Source organism: Filicampus tigris, chromosome 19 (genome assembly GCF_054856515.1).
Source record: "Filicampus tigris isolate MCC_2025a chromosome 19, RoL_Ftig_1.0, whole genome shotgun sequence".
NCBI classification, from domain to species: Eukaryota; Metazoa; Chordata; class Actinopteri; order Syngnathiformes; family Syngnathidae; genus Filicampus; species Filicampus tigris.
In genome coordinates this window covers 1,574,983-1,594,022 of record NC_141235.1, presented here as the reverse complement: position 1 = coordinate 1,594,022, position 19,040 = coordinate 1,574,983, and the positions used below count along the sequence as shown (strand labels likewise).

Here is a 19,040-nt window from a genome sequence, read left to right as displayed (position 1 = left end):
GGATTTGGAGGGAGGCGGGGGGGTGGGGGAGTATCAAAGGGCGGCCCACCTGTCACAGGCGGGCGCGCGTGCGCACACACGCTACAGATGCCAAGAGCACCATCATTATCCAAAATCTTCTTATCTGACCCCATGATGCATTTTTAACAGGAGGTGCAAGGTGCTCGCAGGTACCAGATCCATTTCCTGTCCGCTAATTTGGGGTCAGGTGTAAAGAGCACGATGGTTCCGAAGTAGAGAGACAATTCTTTTCAAATGCTCAAGTCTTAAGTCTGCCGCACACAGAGCGACGCTGTTAAACTAGACAGAACCGGACAATGGTGAACAAAGTCAAACCACAAAAAACAAGGCACGTTTTTTTAAGGAAGCTGTAGTCGTATTATCATAATACAAAGGCGAGGAAACGGGTAAGTGAGCCTATCGGTTGTCAAGTCCAACAAATCCACGGAACTCGCGTTTCGGCGACAGAGACTCTCCATGCTTTACTTTTCAGCCACGGGTACACATTGTCGGCCAAATAGCAAAATTGCCAAAGTCATTTTTGAGTGTTTTTTCCAAAACAAGAAAAAGTTCAAGAAATCAGTTGTCTGATTTGAAATTTGGCTGAATATCGCGATCTGGATGAATACAAAAAGAAAGAAAAAAAAAGGACATTTTTAGCAAGGATATTGGAATTTTTTGATCGATATTGTGACACTCAGTAAAAATTGCCTCAATGACAATCATGCTAATGGGCTGAGGAGGTGAAATTCGAAGTCTGTCGCACAGCCGGACCTCACTTGGTTCCAGAAAAGGAAATATCATATGGCACAACGTGGCATTTGCGATCGTCCGTTACATCCATTCACCTGCCATTCAATCGTCGAATCGTAGCAAACCTAGCAGCCCGCGGTCGAACGCCACACACTGCGCAACAGTTCAGTCGCAATCGGTCATATAAATCAGTGTGTGACGGGCTTGAGAAATACATAATTAACTATGTTTTTTTTGTTTTGTTTTTTTAAGGGGGGAATGGGAGGACATGTTAAACCCTTCTCCGGAGACCTCTCAAGCCCCCTCCCCCCACTTCTATTGGGTAATTAAATTAGGGGTTTCATCACAGGGCATTAGCTCCTCACACACACCCCGCAGCCGGCAGATTCAATTAGCCACCATGGAAATAGGATGATGACAATGTCGAGAGTGAATTATCAGTCACTTAAAGGCCCAGTTGGGACGCGGACGCCACTGCCAGATGTCTGGACCTCTGCTCCAGCGGGGACAATCTGGAGAGGCCTTTTCCATAAAGATCGGCTTCAACGAGGTTGACGCGTTATTGAGGACAGTTTAACGACTTGGGAACAGCTGTGCCGGATTGAAAAGTCACCCCCCCCCCCCCGCCCCCCGCCCCGAAATCCCTCGTTCCACACTGACTCTCTCCCCGCATGGACGCGATCCATCAATGTCACAGAGGTCTAAATACAACGCCCACAGGAGCTGCTTTTCCAATCGGCCCGCAATTAAACTCCAGCTCCAATCGGTCCCTCGGCGCTGAACGCAGCCGCCCAAGTCCTGGGCGGAGTGTAGCAATAGAGGAGGACTGCTGCAAAATGGCTGACAGTGTGGTAATACGCACGCCAGGACACTAGTTGGCGACTACACAGAGACTACAAACAAAAATGTCTTGTCCTTCGGGATGACATCATTTTTGGACTAGACTTTATGGGCGTGATTTATAAATACAATACAATTTATAATTATTTATAATACAATACAATATGTCATTTGCTTACTTAAGATCAAAACATCCTTTATTATTCCTATATTGAAAAAAAAAATGCAACACAAATGACAAATGAGTCAAAGACTTTGTAGCATTCCAAATGGGGTTGAGGAGATATGTCACCAAGTGAGGATGTTATCCTGTTTCACAATAATTTGAGGGTCTTTTTTTAACCATATTTTCCAAAGGTTGATTACACACAAAAAACCTAACCCAAAAAGGCCATTTTATTTCTGCACAAAAAAAATCTATTCATCTGGACTCAATCATGCAATTTTCCAAATTCTTGGTGAGTTCTACTCAGGTTAAAATGGTCTTTGTCAATCATTTTAACAGTTTTGGAGACTCTTGTCACATTCCTTTTAGAAATTAGAAAATTATCAAGCTTGTCCTTAAATGTGGACTTTACAGTATCGCTATCGGCCGTTGGCGTATCCGTAGTGTAACGTGACAGATGAATTGATGCATGGCAATATTGATATTTTCACTCAAAATGGGGTCCCCTTTTTTGAATTGTGCCAATTCATTTCCATGCGTCCAAAGCGGATTTGTCGATGTCAAATGTTGGCGTATCGAAAGTAATACCGCAAGAAATGCGAAACGTGTTACATGAATTTCCCCACACAATGCCAAGTTTCTCAAGGGCACCACATGATTGCAAAAACAGCAAAAGGGGAAACGCACACATGCATGTATACACAAAATGGTTATTAGTACACACATAATATGTATGAATGTTCATAGCAGCACTTTGGAATGAAACTGCCTCGTAACTTTTCTCCCAAAGCGCTGCTGTGTTTGTTTACGTCTGGCAATTACGCGGCCCGGCTGATTTAGCATCAGCCTGACGTGCAGCGGGAGCTAAATGTTCTTCGGGGGCCTCATTAAGGGGGGAAAAAAAAAAAAAAAAAAAAAAAAAGAAGATAAATATAATTAATATTTGAGCACCCTTGCTGGAGATTTGGCCTTTTGAATATGGTAAGGTGTGAGGCGTCCTTAAGGGAGAACTTGCAACACTAGCTAAGAGGAGTTTGTGTACGCGCAAACCGCGTGTGCGAGTGTGCGCATTTAGCGCCAAGGGCTCGACTCACCTTGACATGGATGCGTTGACAGTGAGCGCAGTTGGGTAGGGGTGTCTAAAACCCCCTGTTGTGATTGGATAAACAGGTTGACCTTGCCTGGGAAGAAAAAGAAGAAAGGTAAAGAAACAAGGTTGACAGACGAGAAGGTAGCGAGCCCCCTCAAGTCGGCCTCTTTTATTCTCATTTGATCGGGGACAAAAATCTGGGGGATTGCCGAGCGGCGGATCAAAGGCGGGGTGGGAATAAACTCCAGACAATTTTGAACGGCGCAAATCTTGATAGCGGCGGCTAATTAAATTTCATAACCCTTTGCTCGGTGTGCCGCCTCCCTGGTCCCCTCCCCGAGCTGGAACTAGGTGTTTTGTTGTGATAATTAAAGACGAAGTGCGGCTCCCTTTAATGGAGCCATCACGCTAATTGAGGTCTACACATCCAAAAGACAAACAATAATGAATGTAAATTTATACCGAAAATAAAGTGCAGCAAATCAAAGGGCGGCGTGGCGGCGCTCGGGGGCCCTTTCTCGCTATTTAGACGGCGGTGAGAAAACATTAAATTAACAGAGCTTAATTTGTAGCCTTTTGTCATATTAACAAGTGTTGACAAGAGTTACCCAGGGAGAGTGCCCGTGCGGGATTGCGGGTAAAAGGCGGGCAATCGCCATTCATTTACTCTAATTTGACCCTACAGAGACATGCAAAGTGGTGAGCGCCATTTGAAAAAAAAAAAAAAAAAAAAAAAAAAAAAAAAAAAGCGGTAATGAGGAACTTGCGTCAGGATTGTGCGGTCCAGAAAGTTTGGAGATCAGGCTTCAGCGTGATGGAGAAACTTTTCAGAAAACTGCCCCTTCAATGTAGTTTTTCACTCATTCAAACCGATTAGTTTGTGACAAGCTTTGGTCAAAAAATAGCCCAAGGAGCAATAACTGTAACATACCTTTGCTGTCCTTTTTTATTGACGACCGAGAAGCCAAATGTATGTCTCACAAACAAATATCGCTTTTGCGCTACCTTCGAGCTAATTAACTAGGTTGAACTGAGGGGAGTAGCTTCATTTAGCAGTCTAAAAAAAAATTCCAAAATGCCAATTCCACATCTTTGCGCGTCAGCGCCAATTACCCGCGGATTTTGGCTATTTGCTTGACTCTACCATTAAAAGCAGATTTTCCATAATATGTCCATTCGTGGTTTGTTTATTCACAATTCAGAAAGTGGACTTGTCCTAACTTTTCGCACAGCTCACGAAAGATCAAAGTACAAAGAGTAGTAGTAAAAAAAGGGATTCGCTTACTGTGGTACTAACCATCCTAGGGGATGGGGGATCTGGCCGACAGTGCCAGGTGACAGCGGGTAATAAGGAGAAATATCTGTAGGATGCGGAGGCCTTGGAATTCCTGCAGAAAAAGATGACATGAGAACGTTGAGGAGGTGGACAAGATGAAGAATCAAATCTTTTGTCAGAATCCAGAGTGTCGCACACATCACAGGAGGAGGGAGACGAGGAGGAGGAAGCCTTGTTGCTAGCGTGTACATGTCGCGAAAAAAAAAAAAAAAAAAAAAACAACAAAAAAAAAAGGAAAGAAAAGAAAAGAAAAAAAAAAAATCACACTTCCTGATCAAAGGCCTCGCCAGGCGACAGCGGCACAACGTGTTTGGAGGAGGCAGAGAGGGGAGAGAGGTGAGAAAGAGGAGGAGGGGGATAAAAAAAAAAATAATAAAACACCGACACGATTCTTGTCACGTTTGTCACGCGAATTGGGGTGATTAATGATCTAAAATGACGGAGGTTTAGAAGTTAACAAAACTCAACAATATCATTACGCCGTTGCGGGTGATCAGAGGGAGGTTGCCTCCTCATTGCCTGTCACCGACATCATCCTCCATGCACCACAAAAGATATCGGAAATATGCAGCTGTTAAACATTGTTAGCAAAGCGATTTAGGCTAATTGGTGACTACTACAATCGCTGTTTGGTGTCACCAACGGTGAAAAATGTACAATTGTCTGTGGGGAGCAGGTTCCTTTGATTTCACCGCATCAATCAAATCGCGCGGATGGTGTAGTAGTACGAGAGTCGCTTCTGACTGTATGGAGATGAATAACAATAAGGTGGATGAAAGCATCTAATATTAGCTTTGGATTAAGTCAAACTACTATGCTAATGCTAGCTAGCGATCGTACGTCTGATCAATTCTGACTATAGAACATATTGTGCTACATCGCATAATAGCAAAGTGGATTAGGGTCGCTGAGATGAGTTCATCACTGATTTGAAGAGCTCAATAGGTTCGATTTGGATGTTAGATTTGGACTCATAGCAGGTAAGGCTAACGTTAGCTTCCCAGATAAATTTTAATAGGTCAAGATGACGGATGATCATTCAACAACCTTTTCTCATGAAAAGATGTGTACTTTGATTTACATTGGTTGCAGCAGAGTCGTGCACTCGAAACCTTTGTTGGGCAATAACTTCATTACGACACTTAAAATCTCAAAGTTCTGGGATAGTAAGCACAGTTTCCACTGGTTTGTACTCAAGACGTTCTGTTATCCTGAATAGATGCAAATGTCCTGTAAAGACAGTCTAGTTTAAAAATAACTTCTCACACGAGAACGAGACTCATTTTCTGCCGACATAGCTGAAATAGCATCAGGGATGACTGCATCTTCAGGCTGTGGTGTAAAAAATGTATACCTCGTTTTGGAGCACTGTTCTGCTAAAAGCCACACACGCGGCTCACCAGACCTAATGCACCTCGTTAATTAATTAAGCACTGAGTCCCAATTAGGTCCCATTACGCACTGCATTAAACAGCAGCTGCTACATTATTTTCCCTCTTGTAAGAGCCGTTGTAATGAGGCGACATCATTACCTAAATGACTGACTGGAGACCAATGAAATACCAGATAATAGAACGAAAGGGTTGACCATGAACAGAATAAGGCAGCAGGTCAAGTTCCAATGAAGGCCTCAGAATGATTCACGTGAGAAAAGCGGGAGACCCCACGGGGTATAGGGTTGCATCCATAATCACAGATTCGGCCGTCGAGTTGAAATAACACTCAGGTTTCTGGGACCGAGGCTTCAAATGCAAAAACAGTCTGTGTTTCAAGTCTTTTCAAGGAAGTTTCGGTGTCTGCTTGATCCAGAGTCGCCAGAGACACTTGCCTGTTTTGGGGTCCACGTCTGTCTGTAGGTGTGGTGGTGGGTTCCCTGGTGTGAAGTGCTCATTGCTGTAGGTGATCAGCGGTGTGAGAGGGTGCACGTGGTGCGGGTGCTGAACCACTGGAACCTTATTCGACTGCAGAAGAGACAAACCACAAGAAGCAAAAGAGGCCACAGAGTTAACATTGGGAGAAACGTCAAATAAGAGCGTGTCGTATTCTGGGCGTCCTGGAGGCGCCAAACCGCTGGGCCTCAGTGAAAACATTGCGGTTTGTAATTAAAAACACTTCTGCGGTGTCACCCTGGAATTCAGTGAGAGTCTATGAGGCCCCGGGGGGTTGCCGCTTCTCATTTGGAGCTTGATGTGTGATGAAGCACTTTTAACCACAACGGCAGCGCGAGTCATCGATCTTGCGCAAACTGCCGAAAATCAAGACAACGCGTGTCAATCCAGAGTCATTAGCGACTTCGGTCAACGCGACACTGATCCCTCCGTCTTGCCGGCTTCCCCCCTGGGCCTGATTCTTGAGGGGTAGTAGGACCGTACCCCACTAAAAGGGTTAGGAGCTGAAAATCCATTTCTGCATTTTTGCCAAATTACTTCGAGCTATGTAATCTTCTCTTTGTGCTCCTAAGTGGCGCAGCCCACCCTCTCCCTTTTTTTTTTTTCAATTACCCAAAGATTACAGTGGAGCTGCCGTGGGGCCCCCCCATGTTCCGGGCTCAGGACCGTACCCCCGGCCAGATAACCAGATTAGAGCGCTGCTGTAGATTAGCCGGGTGGCTTTCGCCCCTTTAGCCACACATCCTTCCCTTATCCTGCCCTCAGCAGCCAAAGGAGCAGCACTAATCAGGCTTATCATAACATGGATGATATGTTCAAGGGAGGGGCTGCTGGGGGAGTGTGGTGGCAAAGTGGAGGGAAGGGGGGTGGATCTGCTTGAGTGCGTGGTCTCGTGTAGACCCTCACACACCCTTATTAGTGACTTAAATCGCCGCATAAATTGAAAAAAAAAAAAATATGTGGCAGATGTAAGGTTAAGTTTGAAAAGCATTGATGGGGGCTGGGGGGGCATGCAAGTGGATTTGGGAATTTGGGCTTGGTCTACCCCAATGCGTTGGGGCAAACTGGTTGATATTCGGACTTAGGTATGTACAGTAGGTAGTAAAAAGCCATCTCTTCCAAGATTTGTCCTACATTGGTTGGAGAATTGTGGGTGGTGGGGGGGGGGGCTTAGGGGGGCATTCCCTATTGCCATGGTCCCAATGAAAGATTAATGAACCCCCGCACAACTCCAGGGAGGCAAGCGAGACTCCTGGGACTCATTCACAGCCCTGAGCTGAAAAGGCTGTGAAGGAGTGGGGCTGAGCAGAGCGGGGAGGGATTGGGGGGGGGGGGGGGGGTACGTATATGTGCTTGTGTGTCGAGTTGGAGGCGTGGGGGTGTGAGGTGGAACGGCATTCGTTAGAAAGAAACACAAACCAAGGCGCTCGTGATCTGATCTGCACATCCAGAATAGACGGATGATGGGGAGGAAAAAAGCAGGATGATGACAGCTGCCGCATGCAGCTGACGAGTTCTGTCGCTCTTTCCTCTCTTTCCCGAGTACCCCCCCCCACCCCCACCCCCACCTACCCCACCCGTCCTCCTCCTCCTCTCACCTCCTAACCTCCTGCTTCACGAATCCCTCGGGTAATGATGTGAAAGAATGTTGTCGATTCTTCATCTGCGTCGTGAAAAGCTTTACTGGCGATTTGAAGGAACTCTTTTGTCCGCAGGGCCTTGGCCATTGAGGGGACGGTTCAAAATGCCTGAGTCCCAACTTAAAAAGAGGGGAAAAGGGCGAAAGACCAGAAGATTTACATCATAAACCCCCTTTCTGTATTTTAGTACAGTAAGATAAAACTTTTGGGTTTCCAGGAGTCGAGTAGCAAAATGACTGATTCACACCGAGCCCCCTTCCTACTGCGCTGATGTGCCTGAGAGTCGTAATTCCTGGGCCATGGGACAAACAGAAGACAATGAATGGCCTTCTCCTTCAAAAAAGAAATTGTGTCTTGTAGAAAAGAAGCTAATTCCACATATACTCCATTGTTGTTTCATGTGTTAAACACTTTGTGGAACGGCGGCTAATGGACTCCTAGTGAGCAATCATCTCAGGCGGCACAGTGGCATCCACTCGCGCTGCTGATGACGTCAACTCCAAAACCCAGCGGTGCCTGCAGGAAGCAGGCCCGGCACCTGCTCCGAATCTTTCGCACTTGACTGGCGGAGAGGCTCGGGCGCTTCTGTCGCACAACATCGACAACAAAGCGCCGAGAGACAAAAGCGGGCGACGTGGGAGGCTTCTCCTCAAGGGCCAGGCGAAGAAGAAAGAACGTTTCCTGCCCCGACACCCCCGCTGACTTGCATCCTTCGTCACTAGAGCAAACAAAAATAGCATCAGACAAAGACGTCCGAGCTTTTCAAGCCTCCAAAAGACACCTCGCATTCACGAGACCCTGAAAAACAACTGCCGTCAACGAACACACAGACTTCCGCTATTGTCCAGGACACGCAAGGGCGCCCGCTTGCTGAGTAAGGCAACGTACTCGAGTATGGGCGTGGGATTTGCCACCTCCAGTTATGCTACCGATACTACCAGCGCTTCTATTTATTCACTGCTCCTACTTCCTACTGTAGGCCTTATATTCATACCAGAGGTCCTACTCACTTTTTCTACCAACGCCGTTGCCAACAGTCTATACCTTTTTTGGCGCCTTAGCGTCCAGGCATCCGGCTTGCGGTCTACCGAGACTCACCGTGACCATATGACAACGGCAACCGCATGGGAAGACAAAATGTGCGCGGCGCCGCAGTTGATCGGCCCGATCAGGATTCAGCGTTCCGACCGGCTTAAAATTCCCAAGCACCTACGAGCGATGGATGGGCTGCCACAAGTCTCAACATGAATCTACTTTTGGAAAGAGCAGTCACTTACTGTAAAAAGAGCCCCCGGGAGGTGGTCAAATCAATGTAATGCTTCAAGTCAGACCTCCGGTGAGAGAAAGGAGTAGGGGCGGAGGGGGCGCAGGAGCTAGCCCACAGGCTCAGAAAGTGACAGCAGGACAGAACCAGACAAAGGCAGCGGGGGCGGCGGGGTGAAGGCCGGACAGGAAAAAGCTGTTGGCCCGCATTTCCGCCTGGCGGCACCTCGCAGGGGCCCTAAAAGTGAAGGTGACGACCTTACGGGCTCCCGGAGGGCCCGTCCTACGCTAGAGTGCCGCTGCCTTTCTTCTGCTTTGTGTCATGATATGATGAGTTGTCACAACAGCTTGCCGGCCGCTAATGAGCCGCAAGTGAGGCCAGGGCGGGGACGAGGTTGAGGGATGAGAGTGGCGCGATGGCTCGAGGTCCGCTCGGGCCGCCGCATTTTGGTGGAGGCTGGGAAAGAAGGTGGCCCGCGGAGTGACACCAGGCAGGAAAACAAAAGTGCATCGCAAGGTGTCAGGAGCGTGATCGTCGGAATAAGCCCGATATCATAAATGTCAGCCTGTTGAAATGTGTTTATTATTTTTCTTTTGGGCGGGGCAAGGGGGTTCGAATGCTCCTTGGATGCTTGAGCACAAATCTGCAGATTCAAGCAGACAATCTAAAAGGAATACTTAAGAGATTAACGGCAATGGAATATGAAATGCCCGGAGAAATTAAAGGCTTATCAGAGGCTGGATCCGCCGGCATTCCGCGCTGATTAGCCCTCGCAAATCATATCTCTTGGTCAGCCCGGGATTGATCCGGAACTGTTGATCTCTTTGCGGAGAGAGGGTGCATCTCCCGGGGCAAAAAAAAAAAAAAAAAAAAAAAGGGGGCGGAGGCACCCCGAGATGTTTTATCAAACTTAATTATTCACTTTGCAGTCGTGACACGCCGACTTGCTTGATCAGAGTGCGGAACAAAAATATTATGTGGGCCAGAGCCTTTGCTCCCCCGTCCTCGCGCTGCCGCTCAGGTCGCTCGTCAGCCCTCATTTCCTCGCTTGCCGCGTCTTTGATAGTCGGCACATCAAATGGAATGGCAGAGAGGACACGTTCTGATGTGTCACACACAAATAAAGCTGCGCGCAAGTAGCTTAAATATGAAGTGCTATTTGGTGGAAGTGTTGACAAATTGACTCTGGGGCGCGCACGTGCGTTCAAGCTGCTTCCCCCCTCTGCACTCCGCTACCGCCAACCTTCCTCTCCGCTACACTTTTCAACATAAACAGCCTCTTGAGCTCTCGTACCTGAGTTAAACGGGCGATATTGTGTCAAGAGCGCGAGTGAATTCTGCCTTTTGAAATGCAATCAGCCCCGCAGAATTTCACTTGAAAGGCTGGCAATCAACATTTTGAATTGGACGCCGACAAAAGAATATGTTAGGCTGTCAAGCTTTTAGAATTTATTCCTTGCCGCCGATAAGACACGAGATTGATTAAATACGGTTTTCTTGGGTAAACAAAACTGCTTTTGAACGGGGGGGGATAATCCACTTGTAAAATGGATATTGATGGCTTTTTAAAACGTATGACGCTTAGCATGTTTACATCAAGCAAAAACAGGCGTCCGCCCCTTGCCTCAACGACAACCGCTCGGAAAAAAGAGGTGCCCAAAAAAATGGGATGCGGCCTACTCACCCAACCGCTCAGATTGAGATGCCAGCCGCCCACCCTGTGGACGAGTCCCGGGCCCACGACGCCGGTGTCCTCTGACCCGGCCGGAGATCCGTCCCACGGGTACATGACCGACCCCGCTCCCCCTCCGACCGCACCCCCCCCCCGCAGCGATTCCGGCCCTCCCTTGCTCCCCCTTGCGCGGCGTGCCGAAGCTCCCTTTTGCCGTGCCGTTAAGCCGCTTCTTTCCTCGCCGCTTTCCCGCGCTGAGTGAAGTGTGCATGTGTGTGGGTGAACTTGTGTTCATTGTGCACTCTCTCTTTACACTCGCCCGTGGCTGACCATTGTTCCCCAAGGGTGTTAGTCATTTGAGCAGCTCTCCGGCAGGCTGCGAGGCCTACTGCTACCTCACTGCCTCATCCATCACACGCTCTCCTCGCGGAAAGTTTTGATAGCGGTGACAAGAAGTGAGGGTAAGGGGATGGGCAGGGGGCGGATGACCTCAGGCAACAATAGTTAATAACAAAAAACGAAATCCCTGCTGTAAATGTCTGCGTGTGTGTGTGTTGGGGGGCTGCCCTGCCCCTAGGATGCCCACAGACCAACCGGCAGCTTGAAAAGCTCTGGCAAAGTGGAGAATACACAACATAGTCCACAAAAAGAAGGCAGTCCCTTTGCCAAACATGTGTCTGTGGTAGTAACTAATGGGTGGGGAATCATTCTTTCAAAATGTGTAATGATGACATTTTTGGAGCATTTGTTGGCTAAATGTTTGGTCTTTAAAAAAAAAAACAATTCCTCTGAAGTTTTGTGAATTCTTTTCTGAATCACCAGGGCCAGATCAAACGCTATAGCAGGGCATTTAACGCCCACAAATTCCTGATTTTAACAATGGTTTTAACAAGTTCACCCCAAAAATGGCTCCATCCACACAACACGTTCAAAACTTTTGTTTGTTCCGAAGGACAAGGAGAATTAGTGACTGCGAGTGTTAGTGCCTTGAAATATGACATAGAAATAAAAGCTCATTGAATCACAATGAAACGTCTCAAAGAAAACAGAATATCATCCACATACAGTAGAGGCCACTTTGAAATGGTTTTCATTTTGAGATATTAGAATTAGAATGATTACATTTCTTATTCTTGTAAATAAAACAAAAATCATAACCTAAAAAAATATATTTTTGTTTCACATGTATTTTTTTAACGGCCTTAAATTACAAGTATATGCTTTAATGACCTTACAGCCAACCGCCTGACAACCAGAACCACACCAAATTAAATATTTATAGCATACATTATTTAAACGTGTGCACTGTATCCCAAAAGAAATATTCATTGATTAAAGCCTAAATAAAAGTTTAAACGTATTCAATTGTAACGAATCAATTATTGAATTTCAAGGAGAAAACAGGGTACTTATATAATTCTTTTATCCACCTAGTTTACCGGTACGTTTGTCGAAGCCTAATTTGGGTGAGCACATGCATCTTTCAAACTTTTCCAAATATGTAAATTCAAATGTAAATTTTCCCCTTAGCATCCCGCAGGCCGCGTTGCAGAGAGTCGCGTCCCGAGGCCCAAAAGGCAAAACAAAGCTGAGGGAATGTCAGGCACAATAGCGCGAGGTGGCGGCAGGGGGGCTCCCCGGCTTGACAAGTAAAAGAGCCCCACGACGAGGCGGCGGCTAATTGCCCGCCCTCCCCGTCCATTCAGCCGGGCCCGCCGCGCTCCCGCCGCCTCCCTTTTTGTCCCATGTGTACTTTCTTCAGTAAACGCAAGGTGATGGACAGTTTGCCATCGCGTTGCCACAACGCCATCAACAACAACAACAACACCCAAAAAATAATAATAATAATAATAATTTAAAAAATAATAATAATAAAAATAATAAACTGAGGGAGGGGGCAGGAAATTGTTTCCACTGCACTAAAAGGGTCAGAAGAATTAAGAAAACAGGGATCACAATTCAATCTAAATGCTTTTTTTTGCTTTTTAAATATTTTGTGTTTTTTTTTTTTTTAGTCAAATGTGATTATTTTTAGATAAAGAAACAAATGTTAGTGAACTAAAAGTAGAAATAGAAAAGTGTATTTTCAATATTTCTCTCATTTGACCTAGCTTTATATGAATCACATGTGACTACAAACAAATACACACAAAAGATTTAGTGGCAAACTACAAGAGACAGTGACAAACCAAGTGCAAATTCCATTAAACCTTGATTGAAAATGTGCTAAATAAATACAAGGGATGTCTTCCTTCATTTCAATACAATTCCAAGAGACAGCAAACAATCATCATCATCATCATCATCTTTATCCGGACGCCTTGGACTCATTCATTCCTGTCAGCCTGTCAGGACAAAGCAATCAAACACTGCCTTTCATTAATCCAAATTGTCAATCTGTCACTTAGCACCATAAGTGTTATAAACTACCCAAACGGAGCCCGGCTGCGGAAAACCACACAAATAAAACTAAATCCGATATAATATTCAAAGTCGTGCAGGAGAGAAACGGCATTTGCACATGAAAAAAAAAAAAAAGGGTGAGAAGTCTTACCATTTAAAAGAGCTGTTTTGGGGATGCTGCTCGCTTCCTGGTTAAAACGCGCATGCCGCCACTCGTGCTCGTGCACTCACTCCAAGCAGACTCCCACCACCATGTCAGCCACTAATCCACTGGGGGGCAGCACCTCGTCGACGGCGGCCCCCCTCACTCACGCCCCGATGGGTTAAGCCGATAAGACGGCGGCCGTCGCCGAGCCGACGCCGGCCCTTCGGGCTCGAGCCGGTGCCGCGGACGGCGCCCGGCCGGACGCGCTCGGGCGCCATCCGCCGCTTCTTCACGCCATCCGCCCGGGACTCCGTCGCTCTCCCCCTCACCCGTCCTCATATGCACCACCACACCCCCCCCCCCACTGCGAACGGCCCTTTTGTGTCCGTGTCTCCCGTCTTTGATAAAGTGAAAAGAAAAAGAAGAGAGGCTTTCACTCACCGGCTCGGTGGACATAAGGCGAGTGGAGTGTTGCGTCTTTTTAGGAGTTGCCCTAACTTGGCTAAACTCGAGCAGCGGGGTGTCTCTCCCGTCATGTCAGTAATCCCCCCCACCTCGGAGGAAAAAAAAAGGAAGAAAGAAAGAAAGAAAAAAAAAAAAAAAAACTAGCCACGCTCCATTCAGCGCCGGTCACACTATGTTAAACGCAAAATCGAGGGGTGGAAAAAGCATTCCGAAGATTTTCTACAAGGGCGGAAAAAGCGTCAAAAAGAGCAAGCGTAACACTTCCAAGTCCGTTGAAAAAGTCAGCGGCAACAACGGCGAGTCTGCCCACAACAACAGCAACAGCAACAGCAACAGCAGCAACAACAACAACAACAACAACAACAACAATGGCAGCAGCAGCTAAAAAGGGAAAAAGCCGGAAAAAAGAAAACCCAAAAGTCAAGGCGGAGGAGCCGGCGGAGGGAAATTGCGGCCAAGTGGCGTCTGCGCGAGGAGGAAGCCCACTCTTAAAGCCGTGATCCGACCAGCCGCCGCTCACCACCGCTGTGAGCCTTTCAACCGCCGCACACCAAAAATGACTATTGATCTTCAAATGCTGATAATTGAAAAGATCAAAAAGATTAAACAAAAAGGGAACAAAAAGAAAGGGGAAGAAAAATCAAGAATGTGCTGACTTACCATGTTGTGCGTCCTCTCCTTTTTGTTGCCAGTTTTTTGGAAGGTTTTTGCTGTTTTTTTTAAGAAAAAAAAAGTATTTCGCATTGAAGGTGTCAAATTCTTTCCAGCCGCGTCTCTTGATCGTATTACTTCCGCAGTCCTGCTTTCCAATGCGTCTGAACTTTTTCCCTTTTCTCTTTTATTTTGTTTGTGCTACCTTGCCTTTTTCCCCCCCTTCTTTTTTCCTCTTCTTTTTCTTCTCCTCCGCTTTAAGACTTTAAAAAGGCTCGCGGCCGCCGCACGCGCACCCGCTCGCTCGCTCGCTAAAGCAGCACAAATTATCTCGCCACCTTGCGCAGCGCTCTGATGCTTTTGGCCGCCAACTTTGCGAGGCCCTTTTACGACTGCATCAAAATTAGCATTGTCAAAGCGGTTAATGAATATTAATATTGTATTTGTCATTGGAGCTGGCCCATTGCTGAACTCCGAGTCATCCATCAGGGACAAGATTAAGCACACAATTATTTCTGACTGACAGGGACCAAATCTGGAAGATTTTTTTTTTTTCCCCTCCCTTCTTCCCCCCTCCGACAATTTAAAAAAAAAAAAGACACAACATCGTCTTTAAGGTACCTCCCACGAGACCGGGCCAGATTAATACACTTTTAATGAAGCAAGATTCCATACTTACTTGAGGGGGCTAGGGGGGGGTTGGAAAGGAAAAAAGGGGGAACATATACTTGAAATCTTCTAGTTCATTGTTTTGATGAGAGATACAGGATTTTGTCTTTTTTTTTGCGTGTGTATGTGTGTGTGCGGACAATAATAGATTTTTGCCACGAGCGCTGCTTAAATTCACGATGAAACATTTATTAAGAAAACGTCGGACCCCCGGCTTTCGCTGTCTTTCTCGGCGGTGCGCTGCCGGGGCTGACCGCCGCGGACCACACAGGCAGCCAGCCCGCTGCTGCATCCGGCAAGTGAGAGGCACACAGAAAAAAATAAATAAATAAATAAAAAAAGCTGCAGCGAATGTGTCACTTTTTAAAGGAATTTGGTCATTCCATGTCAATTCCCAATTTGTTAATAAGATGTTGCACTTTTACAACTATGATTTGGACCCTTTATGACCAATGCCTTTTCCCATTTTCCTGTCATTATTTTACCCGTTCTATCTTTATATTTTTTTAACAGCATTTTATCCATTTTTCTATCAATTTTGCACATATTCCGACCATTATTTTTGCCCCTTCCTACAATGATGTTGTCCCATTTCTAACTGCCACTGTGCCCCTTTTCTGAACATTAATGTGCCCCTTTTTAATACCATTATTTTGTCACAAGGACACAAAGCTGTATGAAACAAAGCTAAAACATGAAAAAAAAAATGTTTTAAACAAAAGCATCTGATGTGGCCCACAAATGTCAGCCCAAACTAAAAAAAAAAATGAAAGAAAAAAGAGAACTTCCAAATTTTTAACATGGATTTCTGCCCTTTTTCTACCATTTTGTCACAAGACCAAATCAGTCTGTGTGAAATAAATCTGAAGTGGCAGATGTGGAACAAAACACCAGCCAAATCTAACAAAACAATATTAATTCCCAACTTGTAAATGTGAATGTCTGCCCTTTTTCCTACCATCATTTTGTCCTGGGATCATCTTGAGTTCCCATAGTAAAATAAAGCAAAAAGAATTTTAAGACGCGGCAGATGTGGGGCACAAACGGCAGGCGCCCCGTGAATCGACGACGAGAACGGGAGTTCGAGCGGCGGCGCTCGTCAGACCCAACTGAGAAGCCAGCCGGCCGGTCAGCCGGCGGACTAAGCGGGCGAACGACCACCCCTGCAGGCTGCCCTAATACCATTAGCAACCCTCAGATGAACACACTAAATTGGCTTTTGTTCTCCAGTTGCAGGTCCGGCACACAGATGGTGTTTTTCTTTTTCTTTTCTTAAGTCGGTGGAGAGCGTGGAGGAAAGTTTGCTTATTCACCCTTGCCGAAAAGCTGCTTTCAGTTTGCTTTATAAATATATACAGTGTGACCTAAAAATTATTTAGTGGTTGAATTCATTTATTTCATTAGAGGCAACATTCAAATGATGTTATTTTTATTCGTACATTTTGTGAAAAACTTTGTAAACTTAATAGACAAGCCTGATTTGGAAATAAGAAATCTTTTTTCAAATAATAATTTCAAATGACATTTTTGGATTAGCAATTTTTGTCGTGTGATTCATGGACAACTATCAAGTACATTAACCTGACTTAATAATGAAACACAAATTTTAAAGGGATCATTTGAGCGACAAAAAACGTATACAAACAATTGCTAAAATAATGAATAGTGCTGTAATTCACATCTAAACCAACAGGATTTCTTTTAAAAAATTAACAGATGTCAAAGAGGTTAAGATGCAAAATAAGGAATAAATATAATGTGTCTAAAGACGTATCGATGTGATCAATTTGTATGAACTATGCCGCTATCAAACGCTAACATCACAGAGATATTTTTTGCCCAACGTTGAAGTCTCTATAAATGTTATCGTTTTTCAAGGATGCTCCAAAAAAGGTTTTAATTGTTGAGCAGATGAATCCCGCCACCGAAAAACGGCTCCAAAGATGTGGAGGGGAGGGCGAGCGAGCTACACAGACAACAAGAGCGAGAGAGCGAGAGGCCCAGCGTGATCACATCGGCGCTGGTATCAAATTAACGCGGCGACTTTGAAACTTATTGATCTGCTATTAAGACACTCGTGAAGTTGATGAAGTGAGTGCTGTAGGTGACTCGGCCCACTTCAAAGCGGCCGCATAAAACAAGACACGCTTTGATCAGGAGAGCGGGGCCTTCACACGATCGGTTGGGGATTTAAAAAAAAAAAAAAAAAAAAAAAGACACACCCTCCCTCACCCAAATTCTCCTCGCACTCACCCCGATCCGACCCGGATCCGGATTTGCCGCCACCGGGAGTCTGAAACCATTTCAAGGACGCCAATCACATTTTTCAGGAAGGCAAATGAGATTGTTTTTTTTTTTTTTTTTTTTAATCCTACCTAGCAGATGAAATTGCATGAAAAAAAAAAAAGTGTCTTTTTTTTCTTTTATTGAACATGTGCTTTTGCACAACTGCGCTTCCCGATTCAAATGACAACACGATGCGACGATGGCCATTAACATTCCGCGGCGATAAGAAGCCAGGATGGAGGATTCTTCACGGCAAATACGGCGTGTAATAAGGCGCACAATGAACCAGACAAAGCAAGAGTGCGAGCGAGATAGCGCCACTATTGTGTGCTGAGCACCCCCCACCGCCACACCACCACCCACCCCCACATACTTGGCTTAAGGCACACAACATTCAATGTGACGCGCTGCCAATCACACCTGCACTTTCGTTTTCTTGTTCTCATTATTACCACTGGGTGGAGGTAGTAAGTTAATGTTTTCACGTTTGCGACATTTATTGAGGACGCTGCAATTTGGGACTTCTTAAAGGCCACTTGCTTCAAATTTGACACCTCTCATTCAGTAAATAGGACCACCATGAGTACAAATAATGCCAATGAGACTGATAACAACAGATACAATTTGAAGGATGGCAAATAATAACGCTTCGAACGCAAACGTCATGAGGATAAGATCATTTTCAAGGACAGCAGATACTAACAATGTGATCGGCTCGACAAATACTAACAACTTATTGGTAAGATTATTAAATCAGTCAATAAATTATATCTAGGGAAGTTTACATTTTTCAGATTGATAGTACTCACTCAAGTATACTCACTCATACAAAGTACTTTTAATACATAACATGTCAAAGAACACAAAGACATCTAACTGTGACCTTTCTTTCTCTCTAACGCACAAGCTCATTTGTGAGTGTGTCAAAGCGCCAAAGTGTAGCGGCAGGACTCAATGTAAGATTTATGTATCGGTAGCCTTCACATGTACCCGATACATTGACATTACACTGTTTTTGGTACTCTGCCATCCCTAATACTATTAAGAGTCTACCATCATAGAGATATGATCATTTTTAAAGACAGAAAATGCTGCTAACAAAAGCTAAGATGCTAATGTTGTGATTATTGTTTAAGGACGGCGAATATGAATTTAAGGACATGAGTGAAACGGTAGCTTGAAAAAGACATGATGCTAAATGCTAACAACATTGCTATTGTGTGATGCTGCTTAAGAGCCAAATCAAATTTTTCAGGATGGAAAATGATGCTGCTATCAAATGCTAACATCAGCAATATTGTGATACAATTATGGTTTCGGCCACTTGAGATGGATTCGATATTTTGTGGTGATATTTTTGATAGACAACAGCGCTGACTTTTTTTAAATACAATTTTTAAAGTTCAAGCCGCTAGCTCACAATAAAAAAAATGCTACCATCAAAGAGATAGATTTAAAGATAAAAATTTTCTAATTGAGGAAATGTTCACATTTGAGAATCAAATCGAAGACTGCAAATCTGTGGAAGCGAAAACCACAATTTGATGTTTTGCATGCGCTCCACTGAGTTTATGACTTGACATAAATATTAACGGCCACATTAATGGTCGACAAGAGAGTACTCGTGTGTGCGTGCGAGCGCGTGCGGGCTAAGCCGCGTCTGTTTAATTAAGGGGCCTAAAACAGATGACAGTTAAACATTTCAAGCGCGCTCATCTCCTCCCCCCTTTTCCCTCATTTTGTTGGGTGTTGGAATTAAGAGCGCGGTGGG

The 19,040-nt window shown here is 45.3% G+C and overlaps 1 protein-coding gene across 26 annotated transcripts in view; it reads right to left on the bottom strand.

Annotated features, from left to right (window-relative positions):
- tcf7l2 (transcription factor 7 like 2) overlaps positions 1 to 19,040 on the bottom strand; it is a 91,275-nt gene that overhangs the window by 12,973 nt on the left and 59,262 nt on the right. For all 26 annotated transcript variants that reach the window (XM_086017399.1, XM_086017398.1, XM_086017377.1 and 23 more), the window contains 3 exons: positions 6,014 to 6,146; positions 4,135 to 4,237; positions 2,854 to 2,940 (listed from right to left, as the gene is read on the bottom strand). In XM_086017399.1, the coding sequence (XP_085873525.1) occupies positions 2,854 to 2,940; positions 4,135 to 4,237; positions 6,014 to 6,146 (323 nt within the window). The remainder of the gene's footprint in view (positions 1 to 2,853; positions 2,941 to 4,134; positions 4,238 to 6,013; positions 6,147 to 19,040) is intronic.